General features: G+C 36.1%; 3 protein-coding genes and 1 non-coding gene across 5 annotated transcripts; 2 read left to right on the forward strand and 2 right to left on the reverse strand.

Moving 5' to 3' along the window:
* Window positions 1-435: 435 nt before the first annotated feature.
* On the forward strand, window positions 436-508 carry TRNAR-UCU (transfer RNA arginine (anticodon UCU)). The gene has a single exon. It is a non-coding gene; the product is annotated as a tRNA-Arg (tRNA).
* A 185-nt stretch (window positions 509-693) lies between these two features.
* LOC147290310 (S-adenosyl-L-methionine-dependent methyltransferases superfamily protein) lies at window positions 694-5542 on the reverse strand. Its single transcript, XM_086235562.1, has 11 exons — window positions 5300-5542; window positions 5119-5197; window positions 4920-5014; window positions 3645-3716; window positions 3426-3535; window positions 2817-2939; window positions 2605-2697; window positions 2074-2142; window positions 1816-1904; window positions 1614-1711; window positions 694-1332 (listed from the first exon to the last, which is right to left on the reverse strand). The coding sequence occupies exons 1-11, from the start codon at window positions 5399-5401 to the stop codon at window positions 1183-1185; spliced, it is 1080 nt and encodes a 359-aa protein (XP_086091688.1). The 5' UTR covers window positions 5402-5542; the 3' UTR covers window positions 694-1182.
* Window positions 5437-6934, forward strand: LOC147290311 (3-oxoacyl-acyl-carrier synthase-like protein (Protein of unknown function DUF455)). 2 transcript variants are annotated; one of them, XM_086235563.1, is made up of 3 exons: window positions 5437-5770; window positions 5844-5963; window positions 6041-6934. In XM_086235563.1, exons 1-3 carry the CDS (start codon window positions 5588-5590, stop codon window positions 6653-6655), a joined length of 918 nt encoding a protein of 305 aa, XP_086091689.1. In that variant the 5' UTR covers window positions 5437-5587; the 3' UTR covers window positions 6656-6934. The 2 variants fall into 2 exon arrangements, with proteins under 2 accessions (XP_086091689.1, XP_086091690.1); XM_086235564.1 differs by having other exon boundaries at window positions 5437-5740.
* Window positions 6935-7461: 527 nt separating this feature from the next.
* On the reverse strand, window positions 7462-17118 carry LTA3 (Dihydrolipoamide acetyltransferase, long form protein). Its single transcript, XM_086237757.1, has 23 exons — window positions 16776-17118; window positions 15434-15484; window positions 14873-14927; window positions 14764-14797; window positions 14434-14480; window positions 14267-14311; window positions 14030-14103; window positions 13573-13642; window positions 12603-12794; window positions 12465-12509; window positions 12273-12346; window positions 11557-11626; window positions 10912-11307; window positions 10043-10103; window positions 9921-9965; window positions 9737-9820; window positions 9349-9425; window positions 9180-9242; window positions 8779-8849; window positions 8628-8688; window positions 8160-8220; window positions 7991-8071; window positions 7462-7872 (listed from the first exon to the last, which is right to left on the reverse strand). Exons 1-23 carry the CDS (start codon window positions 16868-16870, stop codon window positions 7814-7816), a joined length of 1911 nt encoding a protein of 636 aa, XP_086093883.1. The 5' UTR covers window positions 16871-17118; the 3' UTR covers window positions 7462-7813.
* Between the last annotated feature and the right edge of the window lie 496 nt (window positions 17119-17614).

Below are 17614 nucleotides of genomic sequence, written 5' to 3' on the forward strand. Positions count from 1 at the left end.
AATGTGTACGCGCTTACAAGGGTGATGGCTGATGAGGTATTAACTATTAAGCTAAGCTGCAGCTTGCAGCCATATTAATGTATATATTGCCAAGAAAGCGGTAGAAAATATCAATGCCACGTTGATCAACAGGTGTTTCACCATGCAAGCAGCACGCAACCACACCTTGCTACGTACCCACTGCCAACATCACCATCATCTTGTCAAATTTCTCTTTTATCACTCAATTATTATTCAATTTTATCCCTCAAATCTCTCTGACATGTTGGGATTTGGATCGCAGAGTGCGTCACCATCACAAGAGCAGAGTTAGACCAACGACCATGCATCCTAATCTTTATGTATTGCAAAACAATTGCCAGAAACATTTCACCATGAATTTGTGATCAAGTTCTGTTGTTTTATATTTTGTTTATAAACAAGAATAGACAAGAAGCGCCCATGGCCTAATGGATAAGGCGTCTGACTTCTAATCAGGCGATTGTGGGTTCGAGTCCCACTGGGCGTGCAATACCAGTTTTTAATTTTTTCAACTTTTTGAAACTGCTCTTATTCCTGTGAAGCTAAACCAGCACCTATTTTCTCTTTCTGATACCTCCCAAATTTTGAAATGAATCAACAACTACCCACCTCTTATATTGGGAACTTGGTTTTGCTTTGAGGGAACAATAAAAGACGTTTAGCAACATTGAATAATTTCAAAAAATAAAATCATTGCATTTAGCTGAAAATAAAGAGTTAAATTTAGAGTTTAGACATGGGTTTAATCCACTTTGAGCAGGTATCAGCATCTCTGAACCAGCTTCTGTCAACTCAATTATACGGTTTACCAGAAGGATACAGATTTGGGTTCGGTTCAAAACTTCAAATCAATTCTAAATTAAAATTGCTCTTTTAGCTGCACTTGTGGGGGAACTTTGGCAGAGCAAAAGAATTAGTCTCTCTTTTCAAATGTGAAAACTTCCATTCTTCAGCCTAACCTAACATACAAAATGTACAGAAATTAACAACTTCACCCTGGACATGCTTCCACAGGGAAAACAGAGTCTACCCAGCAAATTAATGGACCTCCCCAGTCCACACTACTGTATACAACTTTGTGTTTACCCCACAACACTGTTCTGTATGTTAAAAATCAGTGTTCCCATTTGCATCCTTCTTGCTTCCAACAACCACCAGGTCTCAAAGTGCTTCAGAAAAACGCAACTCAGCGGGCCCAGGACCCAAAATCCCTTTTTGTTCACTAATCTTGCCTAGCCCTGGAGGCGGCTCTACAGGTCCACTCTTTTCATCGTCTCTCCAGACAGTTGTCGTAGTCGCTTGCCAATCTCTCTACAACATCAAAACAAAACTGAATAATAGTCGAATCATATGAAGAAGGCATGCATACCAAGCACAGACATAAGTTATATAAAAAGGAGAAGAAAAAAAACACACTAAAGAGGATCACGATGTGAGGTCTCCATCACACCATCAATATTAAAGTTGCCTTGAGATTAAAAACAAGTTGGTTGTTAAGATTAAAAATGTTGAGAGTTTCAAGTGAGTAGGAGATTAATCATGCTTTGTAGTCCCAATTCCAATGTATTCTTTGCAAATTTTAAAATACTTGCCTCATCAATAATGTAAGTTGTGTCCTGCAACAATGGTGTCATAAGCGGGGGAGCAATATCGGGGTCTGGTTTTTGAAATATAAATGTGGTATACAGACCTGCAAAAGGGAAATGCCAAACTAATGAGAAACTATAGATAAAGTGCAACGGGGAAAGTTGCAATAGACAACATCGTAGAAACGAAAGGCAATGAATGCATCACCTAACACATCATATGATCGAGGAAGAAGTCTCCCTCTAGGATCCACAAGGTTTGGACCAAAATTCATTATCATGCCTGCAAATTGTGCTCTTATAGCGAAAATGGTAGAGAAAAAATGAAAAGTCGGCCATGATAAGTTATGTGAAATGAGTAGAAATAATAAATATGGCTTGAAAGCTTTATTCACAGGGATTGTCTAGAAAACTATACTAAAGACATGTTTGTGACAGATTTAAGAAGAGAAGAAGAATTCAAAACCTGTTGTCATCATAAAATTCAGTTAAGTTTTGAATCTCCACATACTCAAGACCGGCTTCTCTGGCTAACCTAAGTAACATACAACAGAAGTGGATCATTAAGATCATTTGAAAATCAACATCTAAGGCATTAAACAAGTGTAAGCCAATCAATCGAAGAATGTGTATGTGTGTGTGTGTGCACGACTGTGCGCGCACGTGCAACGAAGCCAAGGAGTTGGCTCAGTGATTTTAGAGTTACAATCCAGACATAGTTAAACATACCATTCCTACTCCAGTGTAAGTTTTAATTTAAACTTTGTTGAATTTCCATTCAATTTAGAGGCACGGTATTATATTTAATCAAGTTCAAACCAAATAAGTTTAGGTGAGAAAGCCATCTTAAACTAAGGAGCATTAACATATGCAAGCCCTGAAAATAAAGAAACTTTGGTAATGCCAGAAAGTAATATGTACGTCTGACTAAGCAAAACAACATAAAATCAGAACCAAACTTTGGAAGCAACATTATAAGACATAAATAAAACTAAACCTGATGAAGCTTGGGAAATGAACCAAGCAATGGGTTTCAGGACAGCTATCATTAGCAAATTTCAGCTGGTATTTCTTTCCAAATAATGGGAACCTGAAAGTTTGAAGTATATCCATTGGGGAAAAAAAAGAAAAGTGAAAAATTATGACCAAAACAATCCAAGAAAGCAAAAGCTTAGGTGGCATGCTTAATAATCTCAAACTTATACATACTTCTCTTCCTCAACTTCAAAGGTGATCATGTAGTTCTCTGATCTAATGCAGTTGGGAACAATGTTCGGTTTCATACCAACGCTTTTGTTGTGGTATGCTTCAACATTCTTCTGGTACTTAGCCCTGTATGATCAATATTGTTAATAATCTAGCAAAAACAATCTCCTTTCCTTTGTCCTCTTGCTAGAAAATAGATTCCTCTAGCACTTATCACAGATATCAGAGATCAATAAGGAAAAAAAAAAGTTAAAATTTAAATCGGATGTTCCTGAAGGGACAAAAATATAGTAAGTTCAAAGATCGAAGAGTTTGGCTTGAAGAAGAAATATAAGGATGATATCAATACCAAGGCAAAGATGTCTGATGTTGACCTACGCAACCTCTGTACTTGAGAGAGAGAGAGAGAGAGAGAGAGAGAGAGAGAGAGAGAGATTATAACCATTTGATGAGATTACAATATTTGATGCTTCACGTATGTGTACCAGGACAAATTTTACTATCTCCATATATACAAAAGTAATTCAATAAAGTACTCAAAATTGAACCAATTCAATGCTAGATATAAAACAAGTAATTAAACAACAGGTCTTTGGCAAGCATATTCCATACCATATTGTAGATGAGTCAGGAGTAATACCAAAAAAATAACCCCCCGGTTTCAGTAAGGATGAAACATTTAACAATAGTCTCCTTGCTCTCTCCTCAGTTTGGAAACACAGCTGTAAGTGAAAAATGCTTTCAAATTTGGAACATACAATCCTCCAAAGAAACACAAGACCATTAAAATAAAAAAGGAAAGGAAAATTATCTAGAGAATATTTCTGAAACCTGCAAATTCTGCAAGCAGCAAACTAAGTCAGCCTGATTGGTATTATCTTTCAGATGCATCTCTATATTTTCCTGTCAAAGCAATCTACTGTCAAAGAATGTAGAATTAAAACGATGGAAAATTATCTAAATCAATTTAAAGCAACCAAGCTTTCAACCTGTATATATAAAAATCTCATATAAATTATATTTCACATTAGTTGAAACCTGGATCTATGTCAACAAACAGTCAATATTTAAAGCCTCAAAGGAACATAAATTAGATCACTTCAAAAGATAGTATTATTGAGCTTTAAATTTAAAAGGTGAGGAATAGATATATATCTTCAACATCTAGGGATAACTTATGATCGAAACTGCACAGTGCCAACTACAATAAGATCCCAATGTTCATGGGAAAACAGTCATTAAGCCCATCTCCAAAATCGAGAGTAACTAGAGCAGCAGAAAAGATAAGTCGATAATTTAAGTCGGTACACTTATTATCTTTCTAGTAACAATTTTGGGTTCAAACGAATGGGACTAAATCTTTACTTTCAAATTTCATTGAAACCTCTTAAAGGAACTACATAAAGAAATGGAGTTAATGAAAGCTTTCAAGAGAGATAATGCAGTATTGTCAACTTGAGGTTGGTGATCTTACAGAATCAGCTTAAATGGTAAGCTAGGCAACCACAGCCACTTATCTGAACTTTAAAACTAGAAATTTGTCCTTTTATACTCTTGCCTTGATATTGTATATTCCAACTAGTACATTCCAAACTAATGATCTCAAAAAGGCAGAGAACTCAAACAAAAAGGTCACTCTGTCTGCTAAGCGAGCTCAAATTTGTGTGCGAGCTGCGAAGGTGAGTTATAAGATTTCCTGTCTGCTCTTATGCCTCTAACATGCATCTAGTAAGTTATATAACCTTCTCAGCCTAAATTATCTAGTTCATTTCAAGCTATAGGAAAGGTTATCTTATACTACCACTTCCAAAGTTGGTCACCACCAATTTCTCTGAATGCCTCCCATTACAGCAGACATTATGTTTCAAGAGATAAAACATGTATTCTAGCCTTAGAGAGATAGATAATATAATTGAACACCACTGAACATGATTTTGAAGAAGCTTCAACATGAGAACCCAATAAATTATACTGAAACTGAAAGAATCATAAAAAAGGATAACACCCAGTTCATACTAATATAAAGCCAAAAGAAAGAACCCTGATTCTAAATTTTCCAAAATAGAGAAATATGACAGTGGTAAAAGTAAAGAAAGAGAGGCTGACCATGCAAGGGTCAAGCTCAAAGAAGTCAGCAGTGCAAGCCTTCCTCTGGCTCTCCCATGCTTCTCTTCTTTGGCTTATTCCAGACGATGAAACATCTATCAACCACAATAACAAGCTCCACCATTAGAATGAACCAAAAACTCCATACAAAATATATATATATATATAATTAGACCCAAAAACATAAAATGAGCAATACCGATTCCAATGTAGTGACCGATTTGGGCTTCGTCCCACTTCTCTGCATCGACTCCGCCGCCACAATACAGTTCACACACCTTCACAACACCACCACCACAAATTACCCAATTATATACATACACGGATATGTATGTGTGTACAGAGAGAGATTCAGAGTTTTAGGGCAGAGACAGACAGACCGTGGCGTAGGGGTGGATGAAGATCTTGGTGAGTGCAGCTTTCACGAACTCGTAGAGTCGATGGTGAGTCGACTCGGCTCTTGGCCCCGCGTGTTGACTCATCACCCCTTCAGCTCACAACAACAAAGAGGTCGAAGAAGACCAGCTTCGTACAAAATGAAATTAGCTCCTAGTTTAGGTCCTGCTTGGCAATTAAATTTCACGGGTCCGACCCGGTAATAATTTGGTTCAAACTTGGATTCGAATTTAAGAAATTCGGATAATATTTTATAACCACACAAGAAAAACATGAGCGGAGAGGAGGAGAGCTTGGTGGAGGCAGCGCTCCGAGTGCTGAACACGGCGGACCCGTTCGAGAAGGCCCGAGTGGGCGACTCGGTGGCGACTCAATGGCTGCAAGGGACCATCACTCACGCCTACGACCCGTCGCTGGACCTCCCCGTACCAGATCGCCCCTCCAGGCTGACCAACGTTGTTGCGGACGCTTATTATTATTACAATTTGTTGGGCAAGTGTTTGACGAAAATGCCTTGTTGTTTTACAGGTTAAGCTGGTGGCGCCGAGTCTGATGCCGAAGCTGGGCAGAGGCGGCAGCTTGCAGAGCCGACAGGCCATGGTGCATAGCCTCGCGCACATTGAGAGTTGGGCCATTGATTTGTCTTGGGTACTGTGTAGTTGTCTCTGTTTGAGCTTTGGTTGTAGCTAGTTTCTGATGGGTACTGTACACTTTTGTTGTTGTAGGATATAATTGCTCGGTTTGGGAAGCAAGAGGCGATGCCCAGAGAGTTCTTCACCGATTTCGTGAAGGTGGCTCAGGACGAAGGCCGGCACTTCACTCTGCTTGCGACAAGACTCGAGGAGATGGGTTCTTTGTACGGAGCTCTGGCGGCTCACGACGGCCTCTGGGCCTCTGCCGCAGCCACTTCCGAGGACCTAATGGCGCGTCTGGCGGTAGAGCATTGCGTGCACGAGGCGAGAGGACTGGATGTGCTGCCGACCACCATCTCTCGCTTCCGCAATGGAGGCGACAACAAAACGGCGGCGTTGCTGGAGAGTGTAGTGTACCCAGAAGAGATAACCCACTGCGCTGCTGGAGTGAAATGGTTCAAGTATCTCTGCTTGAGGTCGACGAAGCCTGACTCGGATCATCAACAAAGCTTGAGCTTGGGATGTGAAGAAGAAGAAGAAGATGAAGATGAAGAGATTATTCGAAAGTTTCATGGAATTGTGAGAAAGTACTTTAGGGGGGTGTTGAAGCCACCTTTCAATGAAGAAGCGAGGAGAGCTGCTGGGTTTGGGCCTCAGTGGTATGAGCCTCTTGTTGTCAAAGAGCAGAGAGATCGAGTGAGTGCATGAGTAGTTAGTTTTAAGTACCATCGTCACCATTGTTACTTTATTCTTAATCTTTCTTCGAGGCATCAGATTATCCCTTAGCTTTGTCCATAAGCAATAAAATATTCCATTAAGAAAGATTATCCATTTTTTCACGTGAGCTTTGTTTGATATCTTTATTAAATTAACAAGATTAGTAGCTTCTGAACCCAATACTATAGCAGCTTGTGCTGTTTGCATGTACGTTAAATTGATTTAACAATTGGTAGGGAGTTGGGATAAGTTATATTGGATAGTTTTCAATTCTTATGGGTATTAATTCTTCAAATTCGATCACGTGCAGATGAGCGAACATGTTACTTAGTCTGATTAATTTTTTAGATTAAACAAATAGTCAAATAGAACACATAGCATTATAATACCCGTGATACAATTGAAACGTGTGTGATGGAACATTAAAGAGTAAGAGGATCGGCACATTTTCTATTGTATCGTAAGGTTTTATTGACAAAATTACTCTCAACAAAATTTAGAGTCACTTTAAACCTCATTTGGACCTCATTTGTTTTAGAAAAGCACTCCAAATTTTGATGTATTTCTAACCAGATATTGTGTACTACATATGATTTGTTAAACAAATTTGATTAATGAATTTGGTGAAATAAACATTATTGATCGCGTTTCACCCTTTTTTCATATGGTACAATTCGTTTCATTTGAAATCAAGTTTTCAATCTGGATTGTATTTTCAGCGAGAACTGTGTGTGCCAAATGATAATGGGCTATACGCCTATACCTCAATGCCAAAGAAAAGGACCGAATTCTGCACATTAAAAATGAAATTTATTCTTGAAAAATCGTAATCTCTTTTTTGTGCCTCGTTTTTACATCATTTCATTCCCTTTGTCAAAGAGAGAAGACAACATTTGCAATATGAAGTCATGCAAAATTTTGCACCAATTGGTACCTCGATGATTTTGCTGTCCCAAACAATTGAATTTGATATGCGACAACAAAACATCTGCAAACCAAGATGGCACAACAAATGTGAATGTCTGCGGCAATAGATATCCTGGGAACAAAATATTGTGATTTTCTCAAATGACTTGAAAGAGATCCCGCTGCCACCATCGTTATTCATGGGAAAATCCCATAGTTAAATGAGGCTTTTCTTTTCAATGATTACAAAAGAAGTCTTCGGATATCACTGAAGTTTGAGCGTAATGCTGAGAGGAATGAACCTGAAAATAGATTGGCATATGCCAGTTCATATGGTATCAGAAAGACAATAAGATTCAGTACTCTCATATCCATTTTTTATTTTTTAAGCTTCAGTTTGGATCAAGATTGTCGCATTACCTCCAACTTTGCCATCGAAAACACGATGATCGGCCGATAATGTCAAGTTCATTTTAGTGACAACTGCTGGCCTCTCAATTCCTAAGGAGAAAAGAAGTTCACTTTATTTGCCCACTCCATAATGAATGAAAATTTAGACCGACAGTAGAATAAGCAACAAATATCTTACCATCACTTCCAATTATTGGTTCGACAACTTTGTTGCCTCTGCCTACAGCAAGGATACTGGCCTGAAGAAGTAAAAGACAAATTTATATGAGAGGTACCAAACACAAGCATATCTGTACATTGTGAAGTATCTAAAAGGCTCCTATTGTATTCTTTATGAAAACAGAAATATTTTATATATTTATGAAAAATGGAGCCAAATGAATATGGTGTAGAAATAAACAACATTCAGCAGGGAACTGATAAAATTCTCCTTTAAGTCAGGCTGAAAGAAACTTTTCCCATTCTCAAAATAAAAACATTTAGCAGAAAGCAAGAAAAACTTTTAATAATAATTAAAAATGATTAGAAAATTAAAACAGTTTACAGAATCATGTGAAACCTATTCTCATTAATCTGTAATATTTTTTATTAAATGAAGAGGTTAATAAATCCTAAGTGCATGCTAAACGTATATGAGAGAGAGAACCTGAGGTGGGTTTATAATTGCACAGAAATGATCCACTGGAAACATCCCCAAGTTTGAAATGCTGCATAAAGATCAAGACAAATAGTTTATAACTACTGTATTTAAAAAGAACAAGGTTAAAAGCATCTAAGAATAACAATAAAAATTTCACCTGAAAGTTCCTCCTTGGAACTCATTTGGCTTAAGCTTTCCTGCCCGTGCCTTTTCAGCTAGTTCCTTAACCTGGCAAGCAAATATCATCAAACAAATTGAAATATGAAGAAATGTTAATATGACTTCACTTCCCAAATTAAAATTATTGAAAAAATAATAAGAAAGATAATGGACGTAGAGCAAATCTCAACTCATAATTTTATATTCCATTGATTATCATTTGACTTGCCACAATTCCTCACTATTCTAATTTAACAGAAGCATAGCAAGCCAGAGGACATTACATTTAGTGCATGTTTTATAAGTGTGAGCGCATCCTCAGAAAGATAAAAGGAAAAGAAAATGAGGGAATCCAGATTGGGATAAATAAACTAAAAACAACTCAAATTACTGTAATACCTCTGTGGAGATTGCTGATATTGTTTTCTGATCCGCATTCCTCACAATCGGAGTCATCAGACCCTGTACCGATGCCATATCATGGTTAATCAAAAAAATACTAAAAAATACCCTATCATGTGATTGGGTGTGGTATAATACTTTTAAGCACTAATTATCAGCACTTTACCTTCTCAGTAGCCACTGCAATTGATATATCAACAGAATCGCAAAGAGAGACTTCTCCTTTTTCAGCATTCCAGTAAGCTGTCAGGTATTGAAATAATAAATGTGTTATTGACATCTGATAGAGAATAGAAGTCAGTTTCAGAGTATGGAATTGAAAAAGAAAAACAAGACTAAAAATAACAATATATATAATATGAGGGGAGACTGGTACAGAATTTGATGTAGGCAAGTTAAAAAAAGTAAACTTTCAAATTTGAGTTTTTGGATGACTGCTTTACATCTAAAAGCATTTCCTAGTTTTCCCTGTGCCCACCCCACCCATTCCCCCACAAATTGTATGCTCATCATGTAATTTGTTTGAACCAGAATACATGTTCATATGTAATTACCATTTGCTTCTGGTACATTTCTCAGTGCAACAGCTACAGCTTTGATGACAATGTCATTCACTGAAACTTTAACATTATGCTGCTCTGCAATTAAGGAAAACGATATAAATAAATGGTATGCAAGACTCAAGAATGCTCAGGAGTCAAAAATAAGAAGTAACAATTGGAAGTTCATACTCCATACCTTTAAGGTCTTTTCTAAGAGAAAGAAGAGGGTCCAGTATAACATCTGATGGACAGCATTAACAACTTTTAGATAAGCACTAAATTATATTAACAAATAAAGACTTCACCCAATTACATTACCTGATGATAAATATAAGTGTGGTATGTTTTGTTTTGATTCCAGCAACCTACTAGCTATCACCTGCAAAACAAATTATGAATCTTACAGCATCACCATACATTCAACTACAACTTGAGCAAAACAGACATTCTATATTAAATTACTAAGTAATAGCTGAGACCAGGTTGTATAACACAATATACAACAATGCTAGTAGGTTTAATGCACATTGATACTTGCATTGACATGTCAAGAATAAAGCAATATACCAGACAAAATTTTGAAGAATTAGACAATACATGTACCACTTATAAAAATATGCAATGGTGTAAAACCAATGCATAGCAAGATGCAATCACATTTAGGACAATCTAGGTTTTATTTTACCCAAAATAATGGATCCATTATGCAGTATAAGAAAGAAATTGATAATTATAACAGAATGTTTACTTATCTCATTGTCTCGGTATATGTTTCTATAGATATATACATAGATACATTTGTATGGACGTACTTATGTGCATCTCTCTCTCTCTCTCTCTCACACACACACACACACTTCTGTAATCATCTTGGATTATTTTTGTTATAGTTTAGTTATATATGACATTAAGTTGCACCTGTATAATAACTGTAATCGACACAATAATTCAAAAGTTTGAGCTTTTAGGCTTGCAAATGCAAAAACATAACAGCCCTTTTATTCATGTTGATTTAAATTTCTACACTTGGTACCACAAGCATGGCTGCCTTTAGCACGTAATTTTGTTTTAGTTTGACGAGTACTTGTCAGTTACTCAGATGATGAGCATTTGATCAATCAGTTCAAAACTGAAAGAAAAAGCAAATTTTTTTACCCAAATCTACTTATCAGGTCAATGAAACCTACCTTGCGAATTTGAGTATTGGGAAAATTGTCAAAAGAATCTGTCTGCTTTGAAAAAGCTGGTGATGGTACGGCAGAAGGCTTTGGATGTACTGGAGGAGATGGAGGTGTCTTCTCCATTGATGATGAAACTTTTGAAGATCCTATTCCTGACTTGATTGCAGATAAAACATCCCCTTTCAGTAGTGTACCACGAGCACCTGATGCCTTCAATGACAACGTATCCAATCCATATTCTGCAATTAGCAACTTTGCTGCTGGGCTGATCAGTCTGATCTTACTGGTTTTTTGTGCTCCAATTCCATCTCTAGTATCCTGGTGGATTGATTTTTCCTCTTTGACAGCCGAACCACTGCTAACAGCATTCTTAACAATTTCCAAATCAGCTGCATCCTCAACCTTGCCAAACAAGCCAGAATTAGCATTTTCATATGAATTATTATTAAGACACTAAAATAACTGTTTAACATCATGAGGTCAGTATAACATTTCATAATAACGGTTGAAAGAACTAAATTATTTAGCTACTAATTTAAATTATAGGTTTACAGTAGTTTGCTGCCATGTTATAATGGCTTTACATGTAAATTACTCCTCAGGACAAGTAAAAGACAGATCATACAGTCCTACAAGCATTTTTGCACTTACTGTTACTGCAATTGGTTGGCCAACAGCCACATCCTTTGAACCTTCTGGTGCAAGTATTTTTGCCAAGTATCTACAACCAACATTTCATTAAACAAAAATGTTCAGGACTACCCCAAAAAGTTTCTTCATAAACAATAATTAAATCACTTATTTTCAGTGTATTCACCAAAGCAGAAAAGCAGAATGATCTGAAGAAAAAAATAAAATTTGAAGCTAGATCTGAAGAAAATTGTTGATAGGATTGGAACCAATATTTCTAAAGCTGCATACGATGCAACACAACTAAGGGAAAAACTTGCAATGCACCACATAAAATTCAAATAAAATCCACATTCCTCATGTTTCTTGGCTAAACACTTTACAGTTACAGATTAGACAACTCAATACTAGCTTACAAAAGCATGATTCCTATATACCATTTACCATGTTAAGCACATATGGACAAATGTTATTAAGACACTTCATCCCCATAGCCATGGGTATCATGATTCTACATTAAAGCACATCCTAGAAAATAAAAAAACTAGATAAAAAAACTGCATTAAAGCATGTAAGTTATCAAGCACTTGCTTCAGTGTCACAATTTTTATCAATGGCATTCGGGACTGCAACCAAGGAAATAATACAGTAAAGACACAGTGGCATTTAACATAAGCCAAACTTCATGTGTTCTACAATAGATAAACTCAGCATGAGGGAAAAAAAGTATATATTACCCCTCTTCAAGACATTCAAATTCAAGGGTTGCTTTGTCTGTCTCTATCTCACATAACACATCACCCACTTCTATCTGTTTGATTAATGATCAAGAAAACAATGAATGTTGATACACTTAACAGTTCTAATGACTTCAGATAAAAAATGTATTCCAAAAGCAAATTCAAAACCTTACATTAAATATAACTAACCTTATCTCCCTCTTTCTTTCTCCACGTAGCAATGTTTCCTTGGCTCTGAAAAGGAAGACATGAAAAGCAGCCTTAAGCTCCACACAAGGAAATTCAGTCAAATAATCTGAGCAGAAAGTATATTTGAAACCTCCTTACCATTGTTGGGGATAAAGCCGGCATTTCAACGATAATGTGAGGAGGAAGTTCGGATGTGTTTATGCCCACAGAACTTGTATCTTGTACTTCATCATCCTTTTTTGCATTCTGATGTGGTGGTATGTCCTCTTTCACCTCAGATCCACCCACAATATTAGCAGGGATGTTTTGGATATCATCTGCATCCTCAACCTTGTGAATGCCCAACAATTAGTGTCTACAACTAAATGCTTGAGTGATAATCAAGGTAAATGCTTACACCATGAAACAATTATTACAGTCTGAAAGATATAGACTAGAAGTTAGTACAAGATATGAGACATCATGGAGTAATTATTAAGCAGCAAGCAAAAGTATCGCCAAAAATTCAAATAGAGGAAGAAGTGAATTTGGCATTAAATTGCCTCTAACATTATGCTGTGGCATGGGAGTTATGGGGATTTATTTTCTCACTTTTCAGGATTAATTGGACAATATCTGGCTCTCTTTATGATTTTCTTTGAGGCAGGTATTGAAGGTTCCAGAGAAGTTTCAGCAAGGAAGTCTGAAGAGTGGTGTTTGTTACTCGAGAGGAATAGAAAAGCTTTTGAAGGGGTAGAATTCTCTATGGTGGAATTAAGGGGTTATTACCCTGATTAGTTTTTGAATGGTCACATAGGAAACCATCAAATTCATTGAACCCTTTATTTGAGCTTCTGGCTTCTTTTCGTTTTTATAATTACAAATTAGTATACTTCTTCTGTACCTGACTACCTGGGTAACAACCCATTGGTGCTTTTCTAATAAATTATTTTTTATCGAAGAAAAAAACATGTCACTAAGTTTGATTGGATGGCATAACTGTTTTGTCATAACAATTCAATTAAACTCCAAAATATATGTGTGTGCGTGTGTTATGTGTATAACTGAATATGCGTCTTCACAAGAAAAGAAATAAAGCAATCAAGGTTAAAGGGTTATCCCAGGTTACCGTTATTGCAATAGGCTGTCCCACAGGCACATCTTTTGAACCATCAGGTACCAGTATCTTGGCTAGAAACCTACAAAAGAAAAAAGAAAGTATAACTAAAAAGGCACCAGTGCAATAAGCATTTTAGAATGTGTCAGAATCACATCATTCAGATAGTTTTTTGTGCTCTACAGTGAACATTAAACAAGCACCATCATAGGACATAATTATGGAATAGAAAAAAAAAATGCTAAAAAGGGTATTCACAAATTTTAACATCAAAGATGAGAAGAATAATAATAACAAAAACAACAACAAAAACAATAAAATTAAAAATAATAATAATACATCAGTGCGAAGCAAAACATCTGATTTGAAGATTGGAACCAGATAATGTATTACTCCAAAGCTAATGCAAGTCATCATATACTGTTCAAATATTAAAAGTTCATAATTATAAAATAAGAATAAGAATTACCCTTCTTCAAGACTTTCAAATTCAAGAGTAGCCTTGTCAGTTTCAATTTCACATAGTACATCACCCACTTCAATCTGTTAGATTAAAAAATCAGTCAGTAGACCAAAATTAATGATGCAACCATATATTGTTATCTGCCTATCCAAAGAAAGGATATATTATTCTGCACTGACTAAAACAGCCCACATGAAACAATACCTGAAATCCTCATTTTATGAACATTTTGGTAGAACTTACCTTATCTCCTTCTTTCTTCCTCCACTTTGCAATGTTTCCTTGATTCTACCAGGTAAAATGGTAAGTTATTAATAGGTAAGAGAGACAAGTAAGAAACCTCACAAATAAAAAATACGGGGGGAAAAGAGGCAGATATCTAGAATTAAAATTGTTTCCTGCATTCTTACCATTGTTGGAGACAATGCAGGCATCCCCAGGACAGTATGCAAAGGATCTGTAATGAAAATCAACTTGGTGATAAAAGCATTATTCGTTGACAATCGTACACAAGCATAATAAATGATCCCATAACTAAATTTTCATTACAGGCTAAAAGAACCACCATAATGGCTAGGGAGAGTACCAGTTCGAAACCAATGTATTTGGCCCCCAATAAAACTGAACTGATACTTGTTTTGAAATTTTAAGAAACCAAATGGGGAACACCGGAACCACAATACTAAGAATCCTAAATCTTTTTAATAGAAGAGATTTGTAACTAAATGAAATAGCCATACCTGCAGTTGAGTAATACTTGACACCCATCGAAGGCTGAAAATGATAACAATGTCAGCGGACACTTTACCTATGAATAGGTATGTACTAATATGCATTTCAAACACTAACCTTGAGCTTTGATAATTTATCCGGAACTCCAGTGAGCATGGACAAAGATGTAGGCCTGATGAATTTCTTTATCAGTGGAGAGAGAGAGAGAGAATGAAAATAACTAGGGAACCAAGCAATAGCCCAACCCAACTAGACCTAGCTTGAATAAGTATGTACTTGAGTGTATGCAAAAAATCCAGACAAACAGACATACATATTTAGATGAATCAGAGAAGATCTATGACGTCGGGTTGATTTGGCTCTAAGGATGACAATCTTGATCCATGATTTTTAGTTTCAACTTTGATGCTAACATGTCCAATCCAAACAAAAATTCCCTCTTATTTTAATGAAGAAAAGTGCTCATCAATATAAGCTCATCTCATTGGAAGATGATAAGCCACTAGCCTCAAATTAAATATCAAGAACTCTTATAAAAAAATAAGAAACATCAAGAACTTAATGCAGTATAAATAATCGTCATCCCATGCTGGTGGATAATGGGTTACAGAACTATGCAACCAGTTCTGAATTTCGCAAGAATAGATTTATACACATGAAAAGTCAACAACTACAGACCTTAACAGTGTATTATCACCACCCGCAGTAGAATTTTGCACACTGAAAGTCCTGCATCATCAAGCAATAATAGGGATTAAATAGCTCAGCCATGCAGCTCTGCATTGAAGGTATTTTATTCAACACGCATTAAATATTTAAAAGCAATGACACAAGTCCAGTGCCCATAAAAGAAGAGAATCAGCACACCAAAGTTACTTAAAAATCAATGACCAAAAATGCGATAGCACCATCTACTAGTAAAGAAAAATATAATACCATAAAATGATGCTTCAAGTTATCTTTATTTTTCTTTAACAAGTAAGAAATTTATTAAAATGGCACCTAAAGGGCACAGCCATGTACATGAGAATTATACTCGAAAGATTAAAAAATGCAAAAAAAAAAAAAAATTTCTACAAAGCCCTAAAGAATTTAGATTAGAAAACAAAGATGGGCTGCTTCACCCGCAATATAGATTAGGCTTATTTGGACTACCCTACTGGAACACAACATGTCAATTCGAAATACATGGGAATGTAATTTTCTTTCTCATCAAATGTATGGAAAAGAAGGTATAAAACATGAAAGACCCTTAAACAGGCATTTATAATATATTCTCATAATTTCTTTTAAACTACATTCTTGTAAGATGGAAACCACTTGGGAAACTTCATAATCAAGTATGCTCGCGTTGAGTTCTATTTTCTGTTCTCTTTAAGTTAGTATGCTTCTAGTTTGCCTTTTTTTTTTTTTTTTTTTTAAGTTTATTATGTTTTAGGAGTCGTGATTTATAGATTTTCTAAGGCAGGGGTCATAGTAGTGGTCTATAGGTTTATTAGTTCAACTGACTAAAATGTACATAGGTTCATTATTTGAATTCTTGATCTTAAAAGTCGATCCAATCCATAGGGTCAAGTTTAATCAGCAACTTCATGAAACAGAACTGGTTTAACAACTAACACCTTCTCGAATTAGCAAAATCACTAAAACCCATTACTATTTCATAAACAGAGAACACACATTCTCATGACTCAAATCATAAACAACTAGTCCTGCATGACAATTCCCAATTTTCAATTACAAACGGTGTTCTTCTAGCTCAAAACAATAACTTTGACAATCCAAAGCCACTCTAGCACATACCCGCCAATCCCCAACACCCCAAACCTCAGAATTCACATCATTCCGAGCTAAATTCAATCAAATACCAATACTACAAACAATCTGCCACCAACCCATTTCAGGTAAAGCAATCATATACTTAAAAAACCATTCCATATAGTTCATGAAATGAGCAAACGTATCGTACTGATTGGCATAGAACGAGAGAGAGAGAGAGAGAGAGAGAGAGAGGGGATACCGAGTGAGTGATCTGGTGGGTGAGGAGAGAAGGCGAGCTCTCAAGAGAGAAGGAGAGCGAGAGATCACTGGGTGTCGAAGCCGTGAGAGCGCCATAATTTATTTTTAAACAGAGAAAGAAGAAAAGCTCCTTCTTCGTTTCCTCTTTGAATTATTTGCTCAATGAGACGCAGAGACGGAGAGGTGCATATGAATTTTGTGAGTGATTGAATTCTATGTGTTTTTTTTTTTTTTTTGTGGGTTGCGAAGTTTGACCCAAAAACAAAAACTAACGAAAGTAAGATCGCAAGTGGCGTACTGGCGAGCTGGTGTGCCCTCTCTCAGCGACTCTGCAGATTCACCACCCACCTAACCTCCCTACGGCTACACTATACATGTTTTTTTTTTTTAATCATTTATAGGATTCTCACACGTGTATCGGGCACTTGTCAAATATCTGAAATGTAAACAATATTTTATTTTTTCCCAGAAAAGAAAAAATTATTTAATTAATAATTTAGATTAATCGTAAATTCATAATTGTTGAATTAATTTAGAATATGACATCAAATTAATTTAGAGTATGAATTACGAATTAAATACTGGTGTACTACTTCTTTGATAAAAAGAAGTGAAATATAAATAGATTACATTTCTATTAAAGAGATGATAAACAATGTAATTCATTCATTCATACTCGATGATATGACTCGCCATGACATGAGATTACATGCCGTGATTAAAACAATCATTAGAGTAGTTAACCACCACTTCAGCTTGATGACCTGTATGGCTGGCCTATATAGCTGTTTCCTTTTGTCTGGTGGAAAACATCCAAGCCCAGAAGTATTGAACTCTCTT

This window comes from Dryas octopetala, chromosome 3 (assembly GCF_963921425.1).
Source record: "Dryas octopetala chromosome 3, drDryOcto1.1, whole genome shotgun sequence".
In the NCBI taxonomy this organism is placed as follows: Eukaryota; Viridiplantae; Streptophyta; class Magnoliopsida; order Rosales; family Rosaceae; genus Dryas; species Dryas octopetala.

Coding starts and splice junctions, on each gene's coding strand:
- LOC147290310 (XM_086235562.1), bottom strand. CDS start 5,401: ATGAGTCAACACGCGGGGCCAAGAGCCGAGTCGACTCACCATCGACTC. Junction 2,698..2,816: donor TTTGAAGTTGAGGAAGAGAA/GTATGTATAAGT, acceptor TCAAACTTTCAG/GTTCCCATTATTTGGAAAGA. Junction 1,712..1,815: donor TCGATCATATGATGTGTTAG/GTGATGCATTCA, acceptor TCCCTTTTGCAG/GTCTGTATACCACATTTATA.
- LOC147290311 (XM_086235563.1), top strand. CDS start 5,588: ATGAGCGGAGAGGAGGAGAGCTTGGTGGAGGCAGCGCTCCGAGTGCTG. Junction 5,771..5,843: donor GCCCCTCCAGGCTGACCAAC/GTTGTTGCGGAC, acceptor GTTGTTTTACAG/GTTAAGCTGGTGGCGCCGAG. Junction 5,964..6,040: donor GGGCCATTGATTTGTCTTGG/GTACTGTGTAGT, acceptor TTGTTGTTGTAG/GATATAATTGCTCGGTTTGG.
- LTA3 (XM_086237757.1), bottom strand. CDS start 16,870: ATGGCGCTCTCACGGCTTCGACACCCAGTGATCTCTCGCTCTCCTTCT. Junction 9,426..9,736: donor AAATGTACCAGAAGCAAATG/GTAATTACATAT, acceptor AATACCTGACAG/CTTACTGGAATGCTGAAAAA. Junction 7,873..7,990: donor TTTCGATGGCAAAGTTGGAG/GTAATGCGACAA, acceptor ATCTATTTTCAG/GTTCATTCCTCTCAGCATTA.